The following is a 24,138-nucleotide window of genomic DNA, read 5'->3' on the forward strand; positions in this document are numbered from 1 at the left end:
TTTCTTTTCACTCATACTTTTTTTTTTTTATTATTATGTTACTAGTATATCTCATTATATATATTTCTTAAAGTATTAGTACTACAAATTATTATTTTGTCAATTATTTCTAACTCGCAACACGTCATTATATATTGTTAATTATTTCATGCATTGAATAGTAATAAGGATCGGATGTTGATGTGCTTACCCTAAAATAATAGTATATATTTCATATCTTGTTCCAATAAAATAAGTAATATTTTCAAATTAAACTTTACCCTAAAATAAGTAATATTTTCATTCCTCTTAAAGAATAGAACAACAACAGTTTCACTTATTGTACTTTTTTATAATATGTAGATATCTCGATGTAACTTTCCTTTCTTAAATGATGGAAATTTTACTAAATTGATATGTCTACCTGTCATATACATTTTAAATATCACACTCATAAATATTCATCTGATACATGTGTCTGTCATATTTAATTCTATTTTAATAAAAATAAATTTTTTTCATACGGTTGGAGTCATGTCTAGTGGGAAGAAGGCCTAGGCTAGTGTCGTCGAAGAGGCTCGACAGGCCCTCTCCTAGCGCTCAAGGAGTTACTTCTTTTTTGCTTTTTCTTGTGCTCAACCTCAAATTGGAGGTTGGGTCCGAAGCCGATAGGAAGTTAAAGTCGCTGAGGTAAGTTCCGATAGAGCTACGCTCCGGCTATTCCTACAATTTTTTCTTATAGGTTGGACACACCTGTTGGAATAAATTATTTCAATAACTCAGATCATCTATATTGAATCACCAAAAATATTATAATACAGAAGCGTACTTTTACTCATAGAAATCAGGAATTAGAGATCAGAGATTGAAGGAAGAATTGTTTCAATTTTGTGGTTCTTTCGATCTTTTTCAACCAAAGCCTTCTATATTTCTAGGCGGCTGAATTGCAACTCTTTTGATGGAAAAAGAGCGACAAAGGCAGTTTTGGTATGTTGGGGACCGAAACCCTGAAGGCACTATTTATATTTGACATGGCACCTAATTAACCCTAAAACCTAAATAAAATAGTATCTAAAGTCCAAAAGATAATATATATATATATATATAATTCAAAAGATAATTATCTAAAGAACAAAAGATAATATCTGATTTTATTCTCGTTTAATTTCAAATCAAAAGTAATTATGACTTATGCAATTTAACATTTATAACAATAAATGAGATCACCATTATATAAGTCATTTAATTTGAAATAGTGTAATTTGTGATTATAATTAATATATGTATTGCCCACGAATAAATTAGAAAATTAAATAATTTCCTAACAATCTCCCACTTGGGCTATACATATATTTTTTTTCTTAACATAATGACATCTTATAAACTTATGTGCGCATCTTAATACTATTTCCCTAATTACTTTAACAATCTGATCCGTCTCATATATTAGATATGGAATCAACGCAACTTTTATCACATTAATGTCGTGACTAAACCATGACAATCACCATCTTAATATACTTAATGACATAGATCAAATTTGGATGAGTAATATGGAAATTACATGCCAAGTGATCTCATGTATGTCTATTTCCAGCTGGTCCAACTTTAAAATTTTATTGAGATCAAACACAAAACAAATGTTGCAAAATGAACATTTCACATAACATGAAATAAACCATCAACTTAATTCTGCAGAAAAATAATTAAATTATCTGTCATAGGACATATAGCATAAAATAAACTCCCACTAAACCAAGGCATCATAAATATTGACCCCCACCCGAGCAGTGTGCTCATGAAAGACTTTAGGGATCAATCCATTGGTTAGTGAGTCTGCTAGCATATACTCTGTTCTTATATGTTCTATGAAAATATGTTTTTCTTAACCTTTCTCCTTGACAACTAAGAGCTTGATGTCTATATGCTTCGATTTTGTCAAGCTCTTATTGTTATTGGAGTATAGTACTGCTGACTTATTGTCATAAAATATCTTTAATGGTCTTTCAATGTCATCTACTATATAAAACTTAGTGACAAAGTTTCGCAACCATATGCCATGAAATTGAAAACAGAGTACTCAATGATCTCCAAAATTTCTAATCTCCGATAAATAAGCATGTAATCCTTTGTTCTCTTCAGATAACGCATTACGCGTTTAACAACTATCCAATGATCCTGCCCGGATTGCTCAAGTATCTACCCAACATTTTCACTATAAATGATATATCGGGATGTATGCAGACTTGAACATACATTAAATTCCTAGTACTGATGCATAAAGTTTATCATGCATTGTTGTCTTCTCAATATCATTTTGGGGCATTGCTTGAGACTAAACTTGTCTCCTTTAGGTACGGGTGTGTCCATTGGTCTACAACTTTTTATGACATATCTACTTAAAATCTTTTTTGATATAGTTCTTTTGTGATAATCCAAGAATACCTTGAGAGTGATCTCTTAGTATCTAGATTCCTAATACAAAAGAGGCATCACCAAGATCTTTCATTTCGAATTTGTTCGATAGAAATTTCTTAGTTTCATGCGACAAGCCTATATCATTACTGGCAAGTAGAATATCATCAACATATAAGACAAAAAATATGTATTTACTCCCACTGAACTTGTGGTATACACATTTATCTATAATATTTACCTCAAAACCATATGAGGTAATGCCTTAAACTTGTGATACCATTGACGGGAAGCTTGTTTGAGATCATAGATTGATTCTCTCTTTTTTTCTGTTGGATCTCCTTAATGGTACTTCTTGAGATTGTTGAGCTTGCTATATGGATTGGGGTTGAGGAGGATTCTCATTATTTTCCTGTGCTGTAGCAATATCTTGAGTAACAACAATATTTTCATTGTTCTCTTGTACTTGTACTGTAACTGAATTTATAGTAGGATTCTCATTTTACTCTTATACTATAACTGTATCTTAAACAATAATAGGCACAAAGACCTTATCATTATCAGTTATAGAATCCTCATTAAAAGCAATATTCCTAATATTTTCTTCCCCCCAAACTCAACATCCTCAAGAAATCTCGCATTTTCCGTTTCAAAATAGACCTTGATGCAGGATTGTAAAACTTGTACTCCCGTGAATGCTCAGCGTAACCAACAAATTAGCAACTAATTGTCCTTAAATCCATTTTTTTTTCATGCAGTCTATAAGGTCGCACCTCAACTAGGCATCTCCAAATATGCAAATGCCTTATACTGGGACTTTTTCCAGTCTAAATTTCATATGGGGTTTTGTTAACTGCTTTGCTTGGCACCCTATTAAGGATGTACACTGCGGTCTTTAAAGCTTCTCCCCAGAGTGATTCAGACAAGGAAGAATGACTAATCATACTTCTCACCATGTCCTTAAGAGTTCGGTTCCTTCGCTCTGCAACACCATTCATGCTAGGTTTGCCTGGCATGGTGTATTACAGAACAATACCACACTCCTCTAGGAAAAGAGTAAAAGGCCCGGGACGTTGCTCACCTAAACCGTCATATCTTCCGTAGTATTCACCATCACGATCAGATTTGATAGCTTTAATTTTCTTTCAAAGTTGAAGTTCAACTTCAGCTTTGAAAGACTTGAAAACATGCAAGACTTGGGACTTTCCATGAATTAAATATAGATACCCCTAATGAGAGTAATCATCTATGAACGTAATAAAGTACCGTTGTCCATTCCAAGAGGCAGTAGGGAATGAGCCACATATATTGGTATGTATCAGTTCTAAGACATCTTTAGCTCTCTCAGTACCTAATTTCCTTTCGTTTGTCCTTTTTCCCTTTATGCACTCAATGCAGACTTCAAAGTCCGCCAATTTTAGGGGTCCAAGAATTTCATCCGACATGAGCCTCTGAATTCTCTGTTTAGATATGTGATCTAGGCATTTGTGCCATAATGATGCCGAATTCTCATTTAGTTTTTGTTTTGTACCCGTTTGTAGTATTTCATTATTATAGGAATTTAAGTCAAGCCTATATAGATTATCCACCAAATGACCAGAGCAAGTATTATTCGAATTATAAAAGAGGCTGACTTTATTGTCTCCGAATGAATAAAAATAACTTGATTTGTCCAAACGAGAAATAGAAACCAAATTCCATCTAAATGACGGTACATAAGATGTCTCTAATAAATCTAAGTAAAATCCACTCGTGAAACATAATCTAAAGGTTCTTATAGCTTCGACTGCAACTATATTGCCATCTGCCACATAAATGTATCTTTCAGCATCACTTGGCGGCCGGCTCCACAGGCAATCCTACATAGTAATACTTACATGAGTAGTAGCAGCAGAATCTACCCACTAAGTATCAACAGGTGCATAACTTAAGCTAGCCTCAAAACAAGCGAAAGTAAGAATTATACCCTTTTTTACACGCCAAATAAAATATTTGGTACAATCCTTCTTCATATGTCCCACCTTCTTACAGAAGAAATAGGTTGAAACTTGATCCTGTTTCTTAGCCCTTTTCTACTGAGAAGGCACATCCGCAGTAGTATCACGCTTTCTTTTATACTGAGAAGATGAAGCCATGTAAGCACTTTCAGTCTTATCTTGCTGTAGCCTCTCTTCTTCTTGCACACAGTGAGATATAAGCTCATTTAATGACCAAGTGTCCTTCAGAGTGTTATAACTCACTTTGAATTGCCCAAAGTGTGCAGGAAGGGAGATCAAAATGAAATACACGAGTAAATCTTCAGACAATTCTAACTTTAGTGCTTTCAATTTTGAAGCAAGATGAGACATTTCCATAATGTACTCCCTTATGTTCCCTTTACTTTTATACCTCATGGAGACAAGTTTGCTCAAAAGGCTACTTGCCTCCACCTTTTCATTCTTAGCAAAGAATTTTTTAACATCTTTTAGGAACTGTTTGGCATCTTTATCCTCAGTAATTGAGCCCCGAAACGCCTCAGGAATTGAGCGTTTCATAATCATAATGCTCATTCGATTGGATCTCTCCCACTTCTCTATTTTAACCTCATTAAAATTTTCTGGTGTGGAAGTGGATTTCTCCTCTCGAAGAACTATATCCAGATCCATACAACCGAGGACAATCTCCATGGTATCCTTCCAAACTTTAAAGTTTGAACTATTCAGCATAGGAATACTGCTAATTTATGTAGAAACATTGGTAGTTAAAGGCATAGTTTCTGGATTAGAACAAAAGAACATGCAGTAAATATTAGTTAAATAATGAAAAAAAATCCATATTGAGATATCTAGAACAACATTAATTTTCAATCTTTGGATAGAAAAATTAACTGTAAGTGATACTCTCATTGCAATAATCAAATATTGTCAAAAATTCCTGTCACACATTAAGCCTTTCTTTGGACCGACTAAACGCGCACATGGAAACTTAAACTTCACAACCTATTTATTATCACATATATTTTTTATTAATTGGCCAAACAACAACCTTCCTTTGGGCCGATTATTGATCGCATAATTAATAAAAAAATAAACAAAAGTGTGCAATGCTTATTATTTGGCCAAATAATAAATTTCCTTTGAACCGATTATTGTTCTCATAAATAATAAGCATTACTTTATTCTTAATTAGTTACCCAAACATGTATTTACCATCAATATGTGTATATAGTTCTGCCAAATATGGACCTTCCTTTGGACTGACTAATATTCACATGAATTACATATCACCATATTCCTAATGTTTTAAATAAATCAATTTTCACAAAAGAGGCTACTTTGGTAGCATAATGTTCAATCAATTTATTTCAAAACCAAATCTTTATAAAATAAGTGGGTATAATAATCCAAATTGTTACTAATTTTTTTAGGTAACAATTTAAAAAAATATTTAAATTGTAAAAAAAATTTAAATTTTAATGATGTCTTTTCAGACCTTAAAAAAAATATAATTATAACTGAATTCATGTGCCAAAAAATTTTTTTGATTCATTAAAATTAAAATTAATCATTATATAAATTAAATGCCAAATCGATATAAATATACTTTAATGTATAATCAAACAATGATAATGTTTATCAACATACATACATATTAATATGTCTATACACACATATAAAAAATTCATGATACATCAGTAAACATATATATATATATATATATATATATATATATATATATATATATATATATATATATATATATATAATTAAATTATATATATATATATAATTTCACGAAGCGTGCAGCAATTTTATATGTAATGTAAACAATGCATATGTATATATTTATCTAATAAAATAAAATCAAATATTTTTTATAATTAAATTATGATGGCTCTGATACTACATGTTAGAATAAATTATTTCAATAACTCAGATCATCTATATTGAATCACCAAAAAATATTATAATGCAAAAGCGTACTTTACTCATAGAAATTAGGAATTAGAGATCAGAAATTGATGGAAGAATTGTCTCAATCTTGTGGTTCTTTCTATCTTCCTCAACCAAAGCCTTCGGTATCCCTAGGCAGCTGAATTGCAACTCTTTTGATGGGAAAAAAGCGATAAAGATGACTTTGGTATGTTGGGGACCAAAACCCTGAATGCACTATTTATATTTGAGCATGACACCCATTAAACCCTAAAACCTAAATAAAATAGTATCTAAAGTTCAAAAGATAATATATCTAAAATCTAAAAGATAATTATCTAAAGAACAAAAGATAATATCTGATTTTATTCTCATTTAATTCCAAATCAAAAGTAATTATGACTTATTCAATTTAACATTTATAACAATAAATGAGATCACCGTTATATAAGTCATTTAATTTGAAATAGCGTAATTTGTGATTATAATTAATATATGTATTACCCACAAATAAATTAAGAAATTAATATACCAGGTATTTTCACAATATAGCTTCAACAAGAAGGAGGAATAACAGGATTGATACATTGGTAATTAATGGAATGTTAGTCAGAAATCAAGCAAGAATAAAAATTACTATCAGAGAGTTCTACAAGAATTTGTATCATCAGGAGGAGTCTCCTTTCGTGAGTTTTAGAGATGGACTGGTGAATTTAATAGCTGAAGAAGATGTGGCAGCTCTGGAGGTATTACCGTCGTCTGAGGAGATTAAAGAAGTTGTGTGGGACTGTGAACCTTCTAGGGCACCAGGTAGTGACGAGTACAACATGAACTTCATCAAGAAGTGTTGGGATGAAATTGGAGCTGAATTCATGACAGTTGTGTTAGGGTTCTTTCAGACATCTAGACTACCGAAAAACTCGAATTAATCTCACATGGGTAGCTTTGGCGCCAAAGTTTGTTGGGGCCAAGGAGATCAAGGACCTGCGACCAATTAGCATGGTTGGTTGTGTGTATAAAGTGATTTCTAAGATTTTGGTTAGGAGGATGAGATTAGTTATGCCAGGTCTGGTTAGCGAGACTCAGAGTGCGTTATTGCTTGTGAAACTGTGCATTGGCTCAAATCGAGGAAGAAGGAAGCGGCTATAATCAAGTTGGATTTTCAAAAGGCATATGATAAGGTCAAATGGCAGTTTGTAGACATTGTCCTACAGAAGATGGGTTTTGGGCGCAGGTGGAGGGAGTGGGTTATGGAGTGTGTTGGCACATCTACTATGTCAGTGTTGATAAATGGATCACCAACTAAGCCGTTCAAGATGGATAGAGGTTTGAGACAAGGTGATTCTCTTTCTCCTTTCCTGTTTGTACTTGTTGTTGATATCCTACATAGGATGATTGGGGAGGCTGTCAGAAATGGTTCATATCTCCTTTATTCGTTGGGAGAGACAACATAGAACTGTCACATCTTCAGTTCGCTGATGACACTGTGTTGTTCTGTCTGCTAGAGGAGGAGTCCATTAAGAACTACAAAAGGCTTCTTCGCTGCTTCGAACTGATGTCGGGGTTAAGTATCAATTTTGAGAAATCCAGTTTGATACCTATCAATTGTGATCAACTTTGGGTACAGAGCATGTGTAGTTTGCTGGGGTGTAAGAAAGCTGCTCTTTCGGTTAAATACCTGGGGATCCCTCTAGATGCGAATCCGAGACTGGTCAAGACTTGGAAGCTAATAATAGACAAACTGGAGGAGAAGCTAAGCCTATGAAAATCTAAGGTACTTAATAAAGCAGGAAAGCTAGTACTCATTAAGTCTGTTTTAAATAGTTTGCCAGTGTATTATTTAAGCCTATATAAGATGTCGAAGGCTGTTGCGGAGAAACTAATTTCATTACAAAGGAGATTTTTCGGGGAAAGGAGGATGGGGGGAATGGCATGGCTTTGGTTAGATGGGAAGTGGTCCAAGCTCCGAAGAGGCTAGGCGGGCTAGGAGTCAGTGATGCGATGATCCGCAATACAGCCTTGTTGTTTAAGTGGTGGTGGAGGTTCTCTAAAGAGGAGTGTCCGTTGTGGAAGAAAGTAGTTTGCTCTTGTAATAATCTCTCCCCTAACCAGCTCTTATCAATCCAGGAGTTACCTACTAGAGGGGCCATGGAAGGACATTTATCAGATACAGATAAAGGAGCAATCTATAAGAGATAAGATGATAACTGGCTTGGCAATGGAGATTGGTGATGGCAGGAGGACTCACTTTTGGGAATATGTTTGGTTAAGTTGCGGTTCTCTGAAGGAGAGGTTTCCACGACTATTCTCGGTTTCAACCCAAAAAGGCTTTGTCATAGGGACAGAGAGTTGGAACTTCTAATGAAGGCGTCAGCTACTCCAATGAGAGTTGGAACTTCTGAATCAATTACACGAAACCTTGAGGCCGGTTAAACTAGCCTGGGACAAAGAGGATAGAGTTGTCTGAAAGTTTGACAGGCAAGGTGTATTTTCTACTAACTTCTTTGTGCAGGTATTATAGGGGGAGACGCTTCCGGAGGACGTAACTAGCGATAGCTTTACCAAGTCTATTTGGAAAGGCTTAGTCCCTCCAAGAGTTAAGATATTTATTTGGTTTGGTTTGATAGGTAGAGTGAATACAAAGAAAGACTGTGTCAACTAGGAATTGTCAATCAGGGTGATAATGTGTGTGTTCTATGTAATAAGGATGTTGAATATGTCTGCCACCTATTTCTTGGTTGTGAATTTACATGGCAGGTATGGTGCGCGTGGTTATCTGAATTTGGCAAGCAATGGTCCCTTCTGGGTACTTTAAAGGAACACTTTCAAAGTTAGACAGGTGTTACAACGAGGAAGGAGGAAAGTAAGAAGTGGTTCATAAGTTTCTTTGCAGTAATTTGGAACGTCTGGCTGGAAAGGAATAGGAGATTATTTCAGAATACAGAAAAACGTGTTGAAGAGATCATCCACATGACTACGCTTAGCTACAAGGAGTGGAGGAGCGACGATCCCTTTTGTTGTTGATGGCAATGCCAGAGATGACATGGGGATATGTATCGGTTTGTGAAATGTAGGTAGTTTTTATAGGCATTTTATTTTTATTGTTTTATGTCTTAAACGCTCCACGTGTGTGTTGAGTTCTTATTGATTCAAAAAAAAAAATTTTTCTAACAATACCTAAATACTATTACATATCAGCATATCTAATCTTATTATTAACATATATTTTTAAAATAAATTTAAAAATAATATATTATTATTTATTAAAATAAAAAAATAAATACTTTATATAATTAAAATAAAATATTAAAAATAATTAAAAAATTTAATTTATATTTTAATATTAATAAAATATTTTTTTAATATTTTATATTTTATATATATGTATTCTCCTGTTTTATAAAATTTGAAAATTCGTACGGTGACGTATCTTGTATTATATTGTCCTTTCAGAGTCATCATTGAACTTTGAATATATACCTTCAAAAAATTTCCCAAGCATGTAAATCTATAACCATGTTTATGCGCTCAATGAGATTAAATTTCTCCCCAATTTTAATACATGTCATGCGTGAATCAATATAATATAGTAATCCCATCATCTTATTTGATTCTCGCTTCTCTTTTATCTACCATTTAAATTAATCTACTACCTCTGGGTTGGACTCTACCATTATATATATATATATAACACTTTTACATATATAGTTTATTTTAATTATGTTTGTATATTTTATGTTGCAATTATTTGGACTTTATAGATATTTTTTAAATAAATTAATTAAATATTTTATTCATTTAAATACGTAATTTAAAGAATATTTACTAATTGTATTATATTATTTATTTTATTTATATTATAAATAAGATAAATATACAAATATTTTATTTATATTATAAATGAAATAAATTAATTCTTTTTTAAGTTATATTTTGGATGCAAATGATATATATGTAAAAATTTTAATTGATCATATTTTATTTATATAGTAAACAAAATATTTGTATATTACACTGTAAATCAATTATGAGTATTCGGAGGTATAAACAATTTAATCCCTCAAAATAAAAAAAAGTATTTAAGATATGATTTGAATTAATTCACAAAGTAAAATTTGATATAATTTATTACTATCTCAATCGAATTAGATTGATTTACTATTAAAATTTAGATATAATATAATTTAAATTAAAAAATAATTTAAAATTTAGTGAGAAGTTAATGCTATTGTAATAAACGAAAAAAAATAATCTAGTTCATAAAAAAGAGTGAATACTCCACCCGATTCTGATAATTATTTCGAAAGGACAACAAGACCTCCAAAAAAAAAACCCAATCCAATTCTTAATTTTTTTTGGAACTGATTAGTCCTGTGCCAAAAAAAATAACATTGACTTTTTTTTGGCACAGGAATCTCATTGTCATTTCGAGGTAATTGTCAGGGTCGAATTGAATTTTTTTTTTTTTGTTAAAAACCTCATAGTCTTTTGAAGTAATTATCAAAAATTATTTTGGATTTTTCTCCCTAAAAAAATAACTGTAACCCTTCTTAATTATTTTCGTTCTTTTATTTAAGGTGTATTTGTTTGTTTAAATTATATTATCTATTAATTGAGAAAATATTTAAAAATTTCTTTTAAAAAATATTTTATTTTTTTATAAATTATTACTCCAACTTCAAATTTAAACACAAAAAACTAACGTCATAATCATTAATAACTACTTTTTCTACTATTGTGCACCCACTCACAAGTAATTTCTATCTCCTTCAATTTTTCATATTCAGCTTTTCACATTGCACATTGCACCATATTTTCCATGTTCAACTTTTTTTTATTCTAGTACTTAAGTTTTAAATTTTTAACATTTTATAATTATATATAGCTAAATTTTAAATTAAAATTTTATAATTTAAAAATTTAAATTGTTAATTTTCTTAACAAAACTAAATAAACCAGTCCAATCTATCTCATAATAATTTAAATTGAATTAAATTAAAAAATATATTCAAATCGATATATAACAATCATCTAAAATAAATTGACCTAGATTGAAAAATAAAATTAGACTGATATAATTTAAATAATAAAAAGTTATATCAATTTTATTTTTTTAATTGATGCAAATCATACTGCAAATATTATTTTTTCACATTGTTATGGTACATGCATTTCATTTTTAAATAGATATATAAACATAACTAATCAAACGCACTATGTAGTAAAAAGAGAGGAAAAGAAGAAAGAAATATTTTTTTAACTTTATTTTTTTCTTAATTTTTTGAAATAGAAGAGAAACAAAAAAAAGAAAAAAAATGTCTAGTATAGGTAATTAATTAACTGATAGTTTGTTAATTGTTACCTAGATTATTTCTTTATCAATAATAGGTTTACCATTGTAATTATTTTTTAGTGAGAGTACATAAAAAGTACATAGTATATAAGGTGTAATAACTCAACAAATATTTTTTTAAGGAGATTTTTTATTTTCTCTAACAATGAGAAGAACTTATTTATCTCCCTCTCTTAATCCCTTCTGGTTCATCAAACCATCAACATCACGGCTTGAACAGCTTAGGGCATGAGATTTTCTTCATGGTGTGGTGAGCATGGAGAGCAACCAAGCTGTGAATCAAATTATTAAAAAAAAAAGAGGTTGTGAATTGAGATCAATCCAATTTTGCCATTTTCTTTTTATCCCTAATTTTTCTTTCGACATTTTCTTACTCCCATTCTTACCTCTTCCTTCAAACTCATCCAATAGAGTTTGATGAGAGGCTATTTTGCAAGATTCTTTCTTGGTGAACATAGTTGTTCCGATCAACGAGTTGGAAGGAAAAAGATCTGAATCCCTATTACTCTGTGATTCATTGATTTCTCAAAATGGCAAACATGGCAAACACATCCTCCCATTGCAGAGGTCGTGGAGGTGCTTGCTCTCATTACAACAAGCAAGGCCACACAGAAGATGTATGCTATAAGAAGCATGGGTACTCCTCCCATTTCTATCAATGGCAGCAACATAACACTACCATCAATCACGTGATCACTGAGGGGCATGATGATATACTCAGTGATAAACAATTCCAGCTCAATTGTCTCCAAGAGAACACTGGAATATCAAGATCTGGATTCACTCCAGAGCAAAGATTTGCCTTGTTAGAGTTGATCAAAGACAAAAGTGTGCAGCAACAACCTCATAATGCAAATCAAATTTTGACTAATTCCATTCAAACTTCCACTCCAGGTAAAACCATTGCATTACATTTTAATGCAAGAATTATGAGCATTATCACTCCAAAATCTGCACTATGGGTCATTGATTCCGGTGCAACAGATCATGTGACTTTTGACTTAAAAGATTTTGTAAGTTTTCAAAATATTGATCCAATCAATGTGATATTGCCAAATGGGACCAAAACTGTTAGCACCATCATTGGCACAATCACATTCTCTAAATTTTTTTTTCAAAAATATTTTATACATTCCTTCTTTTGATTTCAAACTGATATCTGTGTCAAAGTTAACCTCAAACTTACATTGTCAACTGTTAATCAATGATAAGTGTTGTGAGATACAAGATAGATCCACATAAAAAATGATTGGCATTGCTGAGTGTATAGAAGGGTTATATACAATGAGTAGAGAACCAGAATTCTCTCACTTTCCCCCTCTTCCAACAAAGCAAGCTTCATTGGCGGAAACTACAACTACTACTCATTCCACTACACCTTCACACAGTGAGCACAACAACATTTGGCATCTTAAATTAGGACACATACCTATGTATAAATTGATTTTTCTGAAGAAGTATTATCCTTTTATAGATTGTATTGCTTCAAAATTTCCTTGTGATTCATGTCATTTTGCAAAACAAAAGAAATTATCTTTTAATCTTAGTACAACTAAAATAAAAGATTATTTTGACTTAGTTCATATGGATATCTGGGGTCCTATTTCTGTCCCTTCCAATGAAGGACATAGGTATTTTTTGACTATGGTGGATGGCAAGAGCAAATTCACTTGGATTTTTTTTATGAAAACTAAATCTGAAGCATTACAATTGGTTATTAATTTTGTGAATTTTGTCAGAGTACAATTTGAAAAATAAGTTAAGTGTATAAGGACTGACAATGGGCCAGAGTTCACTCAAATCCTTTTTTGCATCAACTGAAATTTTACACCAAACTTCTTGTGTAGAAACACCAGAGCAAAACGGAATTGTAGAGAGAAAATACTAGCATATTTTAGGTGTTGCTAGAGCACTGCTATTTCAATCAGGAATTCCACATTGTTTTTGACAATACGCAGTTGCTCACGCCATTCATCTAATTAATATGCTGCCCAGCACTAACCTGGATAATGCTAGTCCTTATAAGCTTTTGTATGGTAACTTACCTGACCTTTCATATTTAAGAGTATTTGGTTCTCTTGCATATGCCTCCACATTAACAAATTCAAGAACAAAATTAGACCCAAGAGCCAGAAAAACAGCTTTCTTGGTTTTAAATTAGGAATAAAGGGTTTTTGACTTATTGATTTAAAATCAAAGGAAATTTTCATATCCAGAAATGTAATTTTTTTATGAAACTCATTTTCCATTTTTACATTCCACTAGCACTGACATTTCTGTGGTACCCATTCGTACTCCACAATGCATTGATCTTTTTCAATATGATACACCATCCACACATCATTTGCAATCACCCACACATACTACACTCATAGATTCAAATGAACATTTCTCAAGTTTAATGCACTCACCAATTTTCTCACACACCATTGCACCCATTACCACACCACACACTAACAATGCACCTGCATCACAATACTCTGACATCACACATGACTGCATTACTAGAAAGTATGAAAGAGTCAAGAAACCGCCTGCTTATTTGAAGGACTATCATTGTATGACAACCCACACAGCTCACTCTAGCAACGTTGCCAACTCTAACTCTTTATATCCTATCTCACAACACTTGTCATATGATAAACTAACCCCAAAATATAAGTCACTTTCTCTAGCCATCACCTCAAATCAAGAACCTAGCACTTATAAGGAAGCGGCTGCACATGAATGTTGGAGAAAGGCAATACAAGTTGAATTGACAGCTCTAGATCAGAACAGAACTTGGTGTCTCACTGAACTCCCAAAAGACAAGAAGGCTGTGGGTTACAAATGGGTTTTTCGGGTAAAATTCAATCCTGATGGCACCATAGAGAGGCACAAAGCGATGCTAGTTGCAAAAGGATTCACTCAAGTGCAAGGAGTCAATTATGGTGATACTTTTAGTCCAGTTGTCAAAATGACTACCCTACGAGTAATGTTAGCATTAGCAGCGGCAAAGAAATGGCATTTGAAATAGCTAGACGTCAACACTGCCTTCCTTCATGGAGATTTGGATAAGGAAGTTTATATGAAGATACCACCCGGTTTGGCTGTGTCACAACTAGGTTTGGTTTGTAAATTGCAAAAATCTCTATATGGGCTTAAGCAAGCAAGCAGGCAATGGAACATTAAGCTCACTCAGACTCTTGTGGATGCTGGTTATAAGCAGTTTTTTGATGATCATTCACTCTTCATCAAGAAACAATCTGAAAGCTTCACTGCCATTCTAGTATATGTTGATGACTTGGTTTTAACCGGGAATGACATTGGTGAAATTAATTCCATCAAGCAAGATTTGGATGACAAATTCAAAATAAAGGATCTTGGTGATCTCAAATACTTCTTGAGAATGGAAGTAGCACGCTCTAACTCTGGAATTCACATTTATCAGCGGAAGTACACTATGGACCTTCTCAGAGATTTTGGTTATCTAGATTGCAAGCCTCTCTCTACTCCATTTGATTATAGTCAGAAACTCTCAAAGGAATCAGGTACCATTTTAACAGACAACACTATTTACAGACAGCTCATCGGCCGACTCCTTTACCTCACAAACACTAGATCCGATATCTCTTATGCTGTGGGACGTTTGAGCCAATTTTTGGACTGTGCAACCACTTCTCACCTACAGGCTGCTTTTCGTGTACTCCGATATTTAAAAGACCGACCTGCAACTGGTCTCTTCTTCTCCTCTACTTCTAATTTGCATCTCACTGGATTTGCCGACGCTGACTGGGCTACCTGTGCCGATACTCATCGCTCCGTTTCTGGTTATTGCTTCATGCTTGGGAACTCGCTCATTAGTTGGAAGAGTAAGAAGCAAACCACAGTTGCCAAGTCCTCTGCATAAGCTGAATATAGGTCTCTTGCTGTTACCACTTGTGAAGCTAGTTGGTTATCTTTCTTAATGGATTTCATTGGCTTGCCGCTTCAAAAGTCTATCACTCTATTCTGTGACAACCAGTCAGCCATTCACATTGCCAATAATCCCATCTCTCATGAAAGAACTAAACACATTGAAGTGGACTGCCATATTGTTCGTGAAAAGCATTTGTCTGGTCTCATTCATCTTATGCCAGTTCGTTCCAAGGATCAACTTACTGATTTTCTTACCAAAGCTCTGCCATCGGGTCCTTTTCTTGCTAATGTTTCCAAGCTAGGATTGTTAGATTTACACAATTCTAGCTTGCGGGAGGGTGTTACCTAGATTATTTCTTTATCAATAATAGGTTTACCATTGTAATTATTTTTTAGTGAGAGTACATAAAAAGTACATAGTATATAAGGTGTAATAACTCAACAAATATTTTTCTAAGGGAATTTTTCATTCTCTCCAACAATGAGAAGAACTTATTTCTCTCCCTCTCTTAATCCCTTCTGGTTCATCAAACCATCAACATCACAGCTTGAACAGCTTAGGGCATGAGATTTTCTTCATTAATCATAATTAATCTCTGGCAACGGTGCTAAAAACTTGATGCAGATTTTACAAATCACAAACTACAAGCAAGTGCACCAGATTGTATCAAGTAATACCACCAGTGAGTGGGTTATCATTTTTACGAGGATTAATGAATTAAGCAAGCAATGATTCACTTATTATTATAGTTAGACAAGTGAAATTGAGAGTTTTGAATATCAAATATTAAAGAATGCAGATAGTAAATATGTGAGAAAATAATATAAGAAGAGAGTTAAGGCTTTAGAGATGTTTATATTTCCGAATTAATAATTATTGTCATCTACTTTGATCATGCAAATATTTAATTCATAGCAAATCCTAGGTGATTGAATTCCAAATTCCTTGGTAATTCAATCTCTTCTAACCTAATCAACCGCCAATTCCTTGATCAATTAATCATGTCAAAAGGTTAAGTCCAAATTCTGATTTATAAGAGAAACTCCAACGGTTACATTTTGGATCCCCTATTATTGTGTGTGTCAGAAAAAGAAAGGAACTAGCCGTTGAAGTGAAATGAGAAGGAGTTCCTTCTCTTGGATCGAGAAGAATGAGTCCCTCTAAAGAAGAGGGACTTGGATCTTTCAACAAATGTTTGACATGTAGCTAATAAAATTTGTAAAAATAATAATTTAAATAATTAAATTAAATTTAAGTTATTTGATAATTATAATAATTAATTATATTAAATAATTATTCTTCTATTTAAGTAATAATTTATATTAAGAATGCATATTAATTATTTAAATAATAATTAATATAAATAATTATATTAAATTAATATTAAATATTATTTATGTTGTTATATTAAATTATAATTAATTAAATTTATTTACATAAAATAATAAACTTAATTATTTTAATTAATTAATTAAGTAAGACCACAACAGAGACTAAAGTTAGTTCCTACTAATGGAGAAGAGAGAGATACTTTGAGTTCCTATTTACTGTTTATGATGCAAAAGTTGATGTGGATTTACTTTTTATGACAGGTGGGCCATAAATAAGGACTGAAATGAGTTCCCTACTAGAGATGGTCTAAGACACACAATTTTAAAGAACCGAGAAATAATCTGATATATGTCACATATCAAATTAAATCCAGATAATTGAAGAATTATGAGAAAAGGGTTTCAAGCTTTAATTCCAATGATGTAACTTTTTTAAGATTCAAAGGGATTCAATTTAGATTAGAGTTATTTTCCAATATACCTTAATCCATAGGATGAAGAACGAAACTAATTCTTGAATATAAATTAATGCATTAATCAAAGAGTAGAAGAACAAACAATATTAATCCATCAAAATAAATAGAGCTCCCAACTTTAACAATGAATGTTTAGTTACCCATAGTGCAGAAAATTCAAATCATAATCTAATGTAAAACCTAAAACTAATGAAAGAATGAAAAATGGAAGAGAGAGGGGTTCCTTTCATAAAAAACGGCGCTGCTTCTTTTATATTAGCGTGAAATTGGGCTCTGAGCCATATTGCTGGCGTTTAGCACCACTTGGGTAGTGGCGTTTGGCACCAGTTTTGATGAAATTCATATCTCCTTGCTATCCATCTGGCATTTAGCGTTGGGACTCCCGTATGGAATGGTGAGTAGGACGCGGTTTGGCATTTAGCGCCACTTTTACGGCATTTAGCACCATGAGTCTAGAGAGTAATCATAGACTATTGTATTCAGAAAGATGGCTTTCTAATTCCAGTAAAATCGCATCATTTGAACCTCTGTAGCTCAAGTTATGTACGTTGGAGTGTAAAGAGGTCAGGGTTGACAGCATCCACGAATTCAAAGTGCATTTATCTTCAATTCTTAGTTCCTCCTTGTGCTTTTGCTTCTCTTTTCCTAACATTTCCCTACAAGAATCATGAAACCAAGAAAATCAAACTACTAATAGAATAGCTTTGAAAATCATATAATTATCAAGTAAAAGTCATAAATTTTCTATAATAAATGCTAATAAAAAGTGCCTAAGATGGTCATGCATAACCAGTGGCGACGACAACCTCCAAACGACAATAGTGACGTTAGCAGTGATGGTCTCCATCACCACCATCAACTTCTTCTTTTTCTTCTTCTTCTTCTTCTTCTTCTTCTTCTTCCTCTTCTTCTTCTTCTTCTTCTTCTTCTTCTCTCTCTCTCTCTCTCTCTCTCTCTCTCTCTCTCTCTCTCTCCTACTGCGATGAATGGCAAGGAGGGCGGTGATCTCCAACGACGGTGTACAATATGGTGATGGTGACGGCAACTTCTCCTCATTCTCTGGCTCGCGTTTTCTCCCTTGCCAGCAGCGAAGTCCTCTTCTTTCTTTCTGCAAATTCAAAGGTTTCCTATCCTTATCATGAACCATAACCGTGGTAAATAAAACGATTTAATCTTTCTTAGTCAATTCCTAACATTGGAGAAAGTCAAATAGGCATAATTGATCTCAATCTAAAAATCCTAATTAACTTACCAATTTACTTTGGTAAAAGATTAGTGGTAGTGGAAACCAAATCAACTAACAACCCAAAACTATCAATCTATGTTGGACATTAATGATTTAAGGTTGCCTAATTTCTTAATCTCCAAGCCAAGATATGAAAATCTACTCCATAATCAAGGTAAACATTTCATCAAACACTTGGTGGACATGGAAATAAAGCATGGTAAATTACAAAAATTAATGAAAACTATAACTAAACAATGCAAGTAATAAATATTAATAACTCAAACACCATATAAAAAACTCAAAACATCAAATTATTAATGAAAATTCAAGAATTCATAAGTTCATAAACTAACAAAATAACTTTAACCACAAAAAAAATCTAAGTAAAGTATAATGTAAAGAACAAGAAAATTAAGAGCAACTTACAATTAAAATAAGTTAAGATTTAAAATTAAGGCATCAATTGAGTAAAACCTAAGAAAACCTAGAGAGAAATTACAGTTTCTCTCTCTAGAAAAACTATGAACAAAACCTAAACCAAAATGTAAAAATGTGATTATGAAAGAGTGTGTTCCCCCCCTCCCCCAAGAGTGGTGTCTAATATGGCTCTCCAGACGTGTGTGTACGTACAAGCGTGTGCTTACGCATGACTCCAAAATTCTCTTTTCCTTTGTTTCTTCATGCCTCGTCCACTTTTGCATGCTTTTCTTCCATTTCTTTAACCCATCATTGCCTTCTAATCTTGAAATCACTAAAACAAACACATTAAGACATCGAATGGAATAAGAGTAGAATTAATTTGACAATTTAAAACATAAAAAATATATTTTTAACAATTAAGCACAAGTATAAGGGAATTCACAACAACATGCAATTTCAATGAATAAATGTAAGATAAATTGATAAATTCTACTCATTTTAAGTCAAAAATTATCATCCAATATGGATTCATCAGTCCTCTCTCCGTCGGTGTTGTTATCCCCTTTTCCTCTTCTCGTTTACTCTCTGCTTCTCTTTTCTTTTTTATATTCTTTCAGGGTGTGAGTGAAAACAAGAGTGAGTGTATGTACGACTGAGGTATGTCTAAGGTTAGAGAAGAAAGAAAAATATCAAAGAATGAGTCCCACCGTCTAATTTATTTGTTTATTTATTTATTTTTTCTGGTTATTACATGTCTGCTATTACTAATAATGTTTCAAATGATAGAAATTCTGTTATACTGGCAAGCGACAACATATACTACGGTAAAGTGGTAGATATGACAGAGTTAGACTACTTTAGCAAGTTAAGAGTTTTGTTATTCAAATGCATCTGGGTTGATATTACACTTAACAAGGAAATTAAAATGGATCAATTTGGGATCACAAATGTAAATTTTTTTAACTTAATTCACAGTGGTGATAATGATACAGATGAGTCATTTATTCTTGTAATGGATATGAAAATGGTATGCTATGTTGATGATCCAATTGCAAAGGTTGGTGTTCTATTAGTCACATGAAGTTTAGAGATTTATATGATATGAAATTTTGAATGACAAGGATTTAGGTAAATCTTTGAATATGGATATACCATTTTGTGAGTACAAGTAGAAAACTTTATAGAGTTTCAATTAGCAAGGGACGAGGTTAATGAACTAGAACAAGATAAAATGCATGTTGATCGATAATAATGTATATGATGGTGATCATGAAATTGATGTTGATCTTTGGATTTAAGGGTGAATGGTGTGCTTATTTTTAATAGTAATTTTTTTTATTGTTTCCTCATAAAAGAGTTTCGTAACTTCTATTGTATTCAAAAGTTAAGTTAGATATTGTTTATATATTTTTATTAAGGAAGGTATATATCTTTTATATATACTTCTGTAATGATTTAAAATTAACTTAATGTTTAGAATTACAAGATTGATTAGTTTAATTAAAAAAAATTTAAAATTTAAAAAGTAATAATTCTCATATTCTAATTAAAAAATTGTCTGTCAACAAGCATTTTTAATAATTTTATTTTCTTGTTAAATTTAGGATTGAATTAGAAGTTTCAATTATTTAAAATAAAAAAATTTAAATTAAGATTTATACAAAAGAAGTGAAATTTTGGCAGCAGGCTTAAAATAAGTAAAGAACTTTTGTTGAGCCACCAAAACCCACTCGCGCACAAAATCAACGTGATTCCCTGCCACTCTTATTCAGTTTCTACATACAAATCCTTTTTTTAGCTTTGTGAACTCAGCCCTCTTTCGTCTATTATTTTGAACAATTTTGTTCTCTAAATCCTTTCCTTTTTCACTATTTTGGGTTTGATTGCAAATTTGTTTCGGAAGAGCAAGGTCTTGATAATCTCTGTCCATTGTGATTTTGTTGTTCAAGTGGGATCAGCACCATTCGCGTGGAATCGCCAAAGAAACTCTCAAAATCTTTTAATCACGATTGTCTAGGCAAATCCAGTGTCACAATGAAGACCGAAAGGGAACCCTAAGTTTCTCCATTTGCGCCTCTTTCAATGGCATAGAGAAGATCGTTTCCTTTAGGCACAACTGGCTTCGAAGAAAAGAAAGCACCAAGCATAGAACGACTCACCTTAGCAGTCAAAAGTTCTGCACCCTATCTAGAGGTGATTTTGTCGTTCTCTGCCTCTTTCAATTATAGTGAAATATGAGCCTTTGGTTGATCTCCCTTTTCTATTTTTCTCTTGTTGTTGTTGGAGCTAGTTGCCTTGAATATCTCCTTTGCAACTCTACTTGGTATGCCTTTGTATGGTGTTATTCAGGGAGGCATCATAGCTTGAATTTGCTTTACTTGAGTGCTGGTTTAATTTTATGCTTCTTATGTTGTTTAGTGTCTCATGAGCTTACTAAGAATGTTACCCACTATTAGTATGTTTATGGGGTATATATACTTCTTGTGAAATAGTCAAAATTAGCTGTAGTTTAAAAATATAAGTGTTTAAAGCTTTTTGTTCCCATGCCTAATGATTTGGTGCTACTTCTTCAAGTATTTTTTCGCTTGTAATATTGCTTTGTATGGATTTTACAATGTATATTTAGATTTTTTTTCTTCAAGTATTTATTCAAGTATTTTATGCTTCTAGTTTGATTGGTTCTCTAGTTTGGGTTGTGTCTTTCTCCCTTAACTTTTAGGTTTTCCTCTCACCCTTTAATTGTTGAATTTCAAATCGCAATGTTTGGTTAATAATGAATGTTTAGAAGAGTGCTTAAGTATCTCCTTCGCTACCCTGCTTTGGATATGCCTATGTATGGTGTTACTAGTGCGCGGAATTTAACTTCGCACAACTGAACCAACAAGTGCACTGGGTCGTTCAAGTAATACCTGAGGTGAGTCAGGGTCGATCTCACCAGGATTGTCAGTGTGGATCAAACAGTGGTTATCTTGTAAATCTTAGTCAGGCGGATAGAAAAGTTATGTAGTTGTTTAAACGCTTAAAAGTAAAATAAAGATAACGTTACTCAGTGGTTGTGAATTCAATGATAAGAAGATGGTTAAGGCTTCGGAGATGCTTTGTTCTTCTGGATCAATACTTTCTTACTGTCTACTCCAACCGTGAATGATTTCTTCTATAGCAGGCTGTATGTGATCAACGCCGGTTGAGAGGCCGCCAATCTTCCTCTAAGCTGAACACCAGGTTTAGTGCGTATCCAGTCTGAATGAGGGTGAAGCTCCTGCAGTCAATCCCCTTGGTGATCCTACTCAAAACTCCACAGACAAGGTCGAATCCTCTGGATCAGAGAATGTTGCGCCTTGATTCTAGCCTTTATCACAAAGACATTAATCTCCTCATACCTCAGCTGAATTGATGTCTCGAGAAGTCGTCCCCTACAAAGTCTTGGATTAGCCGTCTAAGAGACGTATCCTCAAGCTACTGGTTCATTGATATCCGATGAAAGATGCTCGCTGAACCCATGTAAAATAGAGATGACTTTTGACGGTTCAACTCATTCATAAGGTTGAAGAACGAAGATACATCTTAGGAGAGAATCAAACACGAATTGAAATAGAACAGCAGTGCTTTTATTAATCCATAAAACTCAGCAGAGCTCCTAACCTTAACCTAGGAGGTTTAGTGGCTCAAACTATACAATGAAACTCGAAATATGAAATAATGTTCTGTGGTGGTCGAAGATCCTAAAACAAGAGTGATCTCTTATATATACTAATCTAATAACTAAGGATTACAAAAATATGATAGGCTTAGACTTGTAGTGCGAAATTCCACTTTCGGAGCCCACTTGGTGAGTGTTTGGGATGAGCTAAGGGTGTCTCCACGTGCTAGTAGGGCTCTTAGGCATTGAACGCCCTCTTTAGACTCCCCTTTGGGCGTTGGACGCCAGCTGCTCCCTTTTGGGCGTCCAACGCCAGGAAGGGGGTAGATGGCTGGTGTTGAGCGCCAGTTTTGAGCCTTCATCTCTAAAGACAAGTATGGACTATTATATATTTCTGGAAAGTCTTGGATGTTAGCTTTCCATAGCCATTGAGAACTCTCCATTTGGATATTTGTAGCTCCAGAAATGCTTGCTTGAATGCACGGAGGTAAGATCCTGACAGCATCTGCTACGCTTTCCTTGCCTCTGAATCAACTTGTTCAAAACTCTCATATTTCAGCCAGAAAATACCTGAAATCACCATAAAATACAAAAACTCATAGTAGAATCTAAAAATGTGAATTTTATACCAAAACCTTTGAAAACATAATAAACTTAAACAAAACATGCTAAAAACTATATGAAAACGATGTCGAAAAGCGTATAAAATATCCGTTCATCACAACACCAAACTTAAACTGTTGCTTGTCCCCAAGCAACTAAAAACAAAGTAGGATAAAAGAAGAGTAAGATACAATAAATCTCAGAGTTTTTCAATGAAGCTCAGTTTTAATTAGATGAGTAGGACTTAGTAGCTTTTTGCTTCTGAATAGTTTTGGCATCTCACTATTCATTGAAACTCAGAAGTGTTGGCATCCTTAGGAACTTAGAATCCATGTGATATTATTGACTCTCCTAGTTTAGTTCTTTTTTATTCTTGAACACAGCTTTTAGAGTATTGGCTGTGGCCCTAAGCACTTTATTTTCCAGTATTACCACCGAATACATAAATGCCACAGACACTTAACTGGGTGAACCCTTTCGGATTGTGATTCAGCTTTGCTAGAATCCCCAGATAGAGGTGTCCAGAGTTCTTAAGTACACTATTTTTTTCTTTGGATCGCGATTTTAACTGCTCAGTCTCAAGCTTTTTACTTGACACCTTCACACCACAAGCATATAGTTAGGGACACTGTTCCTTTGGAGTGCTTAGGCCAAGATTTTGTTTCTTCTAGGCCCTCCTAACCATTAATATTCAAAGCCTTGGATCCTTTTGCCCTTGACTTTTGGTTTAAAGGGTTATTGGCTTTTTGCTCTTACCTTTTGGTTTAAAGAGCTTATTGGCTTTTTCTTAAAAATTCTTTTTTTCTTTTTTTTTTCTACTATATAAAATTTTTTCGCATATTTCTTTTTTTTTTTTGCTTTTGTTGCTTTTTCTTGCTCGAAGA

At 33.1% G+C, this 24,138-nt stretch overlaps 1 protein-coding gene across 1 annotated transcript; it reads left to right on the forward strand.

The window, feature by feature from the left end:
• Window positions 1-6,907: 6,907 nt before the first annotated feature.
• Window positions 6,908-8,738, forward strand: LOC148581601 (uncharacterized). The gene is made up of 4 exons (XM_088492757.1): window positions 6,908-7,194; window positions 7,435-7,721; window positions 7,811-8,016; window positions 8,544-8,738. Exons 1-4 carry the CDS (start codon window positions 6,908-6,910, stop codon window positions 8,736-8,738), a joined length of 975 nt encoding a protein of 324 aa, XP_088348883.1.
• The last annotated feature ends 15,400 nt before the right edge of the window (window positions 8,739-24,138 follow it).

The sequence above is a fragment of the Arachis ipaensis genome, chromosome B10, assembly GCF_059453495.1.
Source record: "Arachis ipaensis isolate K30076 ecotype BB chromosome B10, ASM5945349v1, whole genome shotgun sequence".
Classification (NCBI taxonomy): domain Eukaryota; kingdom Viridiplantae; phylum Streptophyta; class Magnoliopsida; order Fabales; family Fabaceae; genus Arachis; species Arachis ipaensis.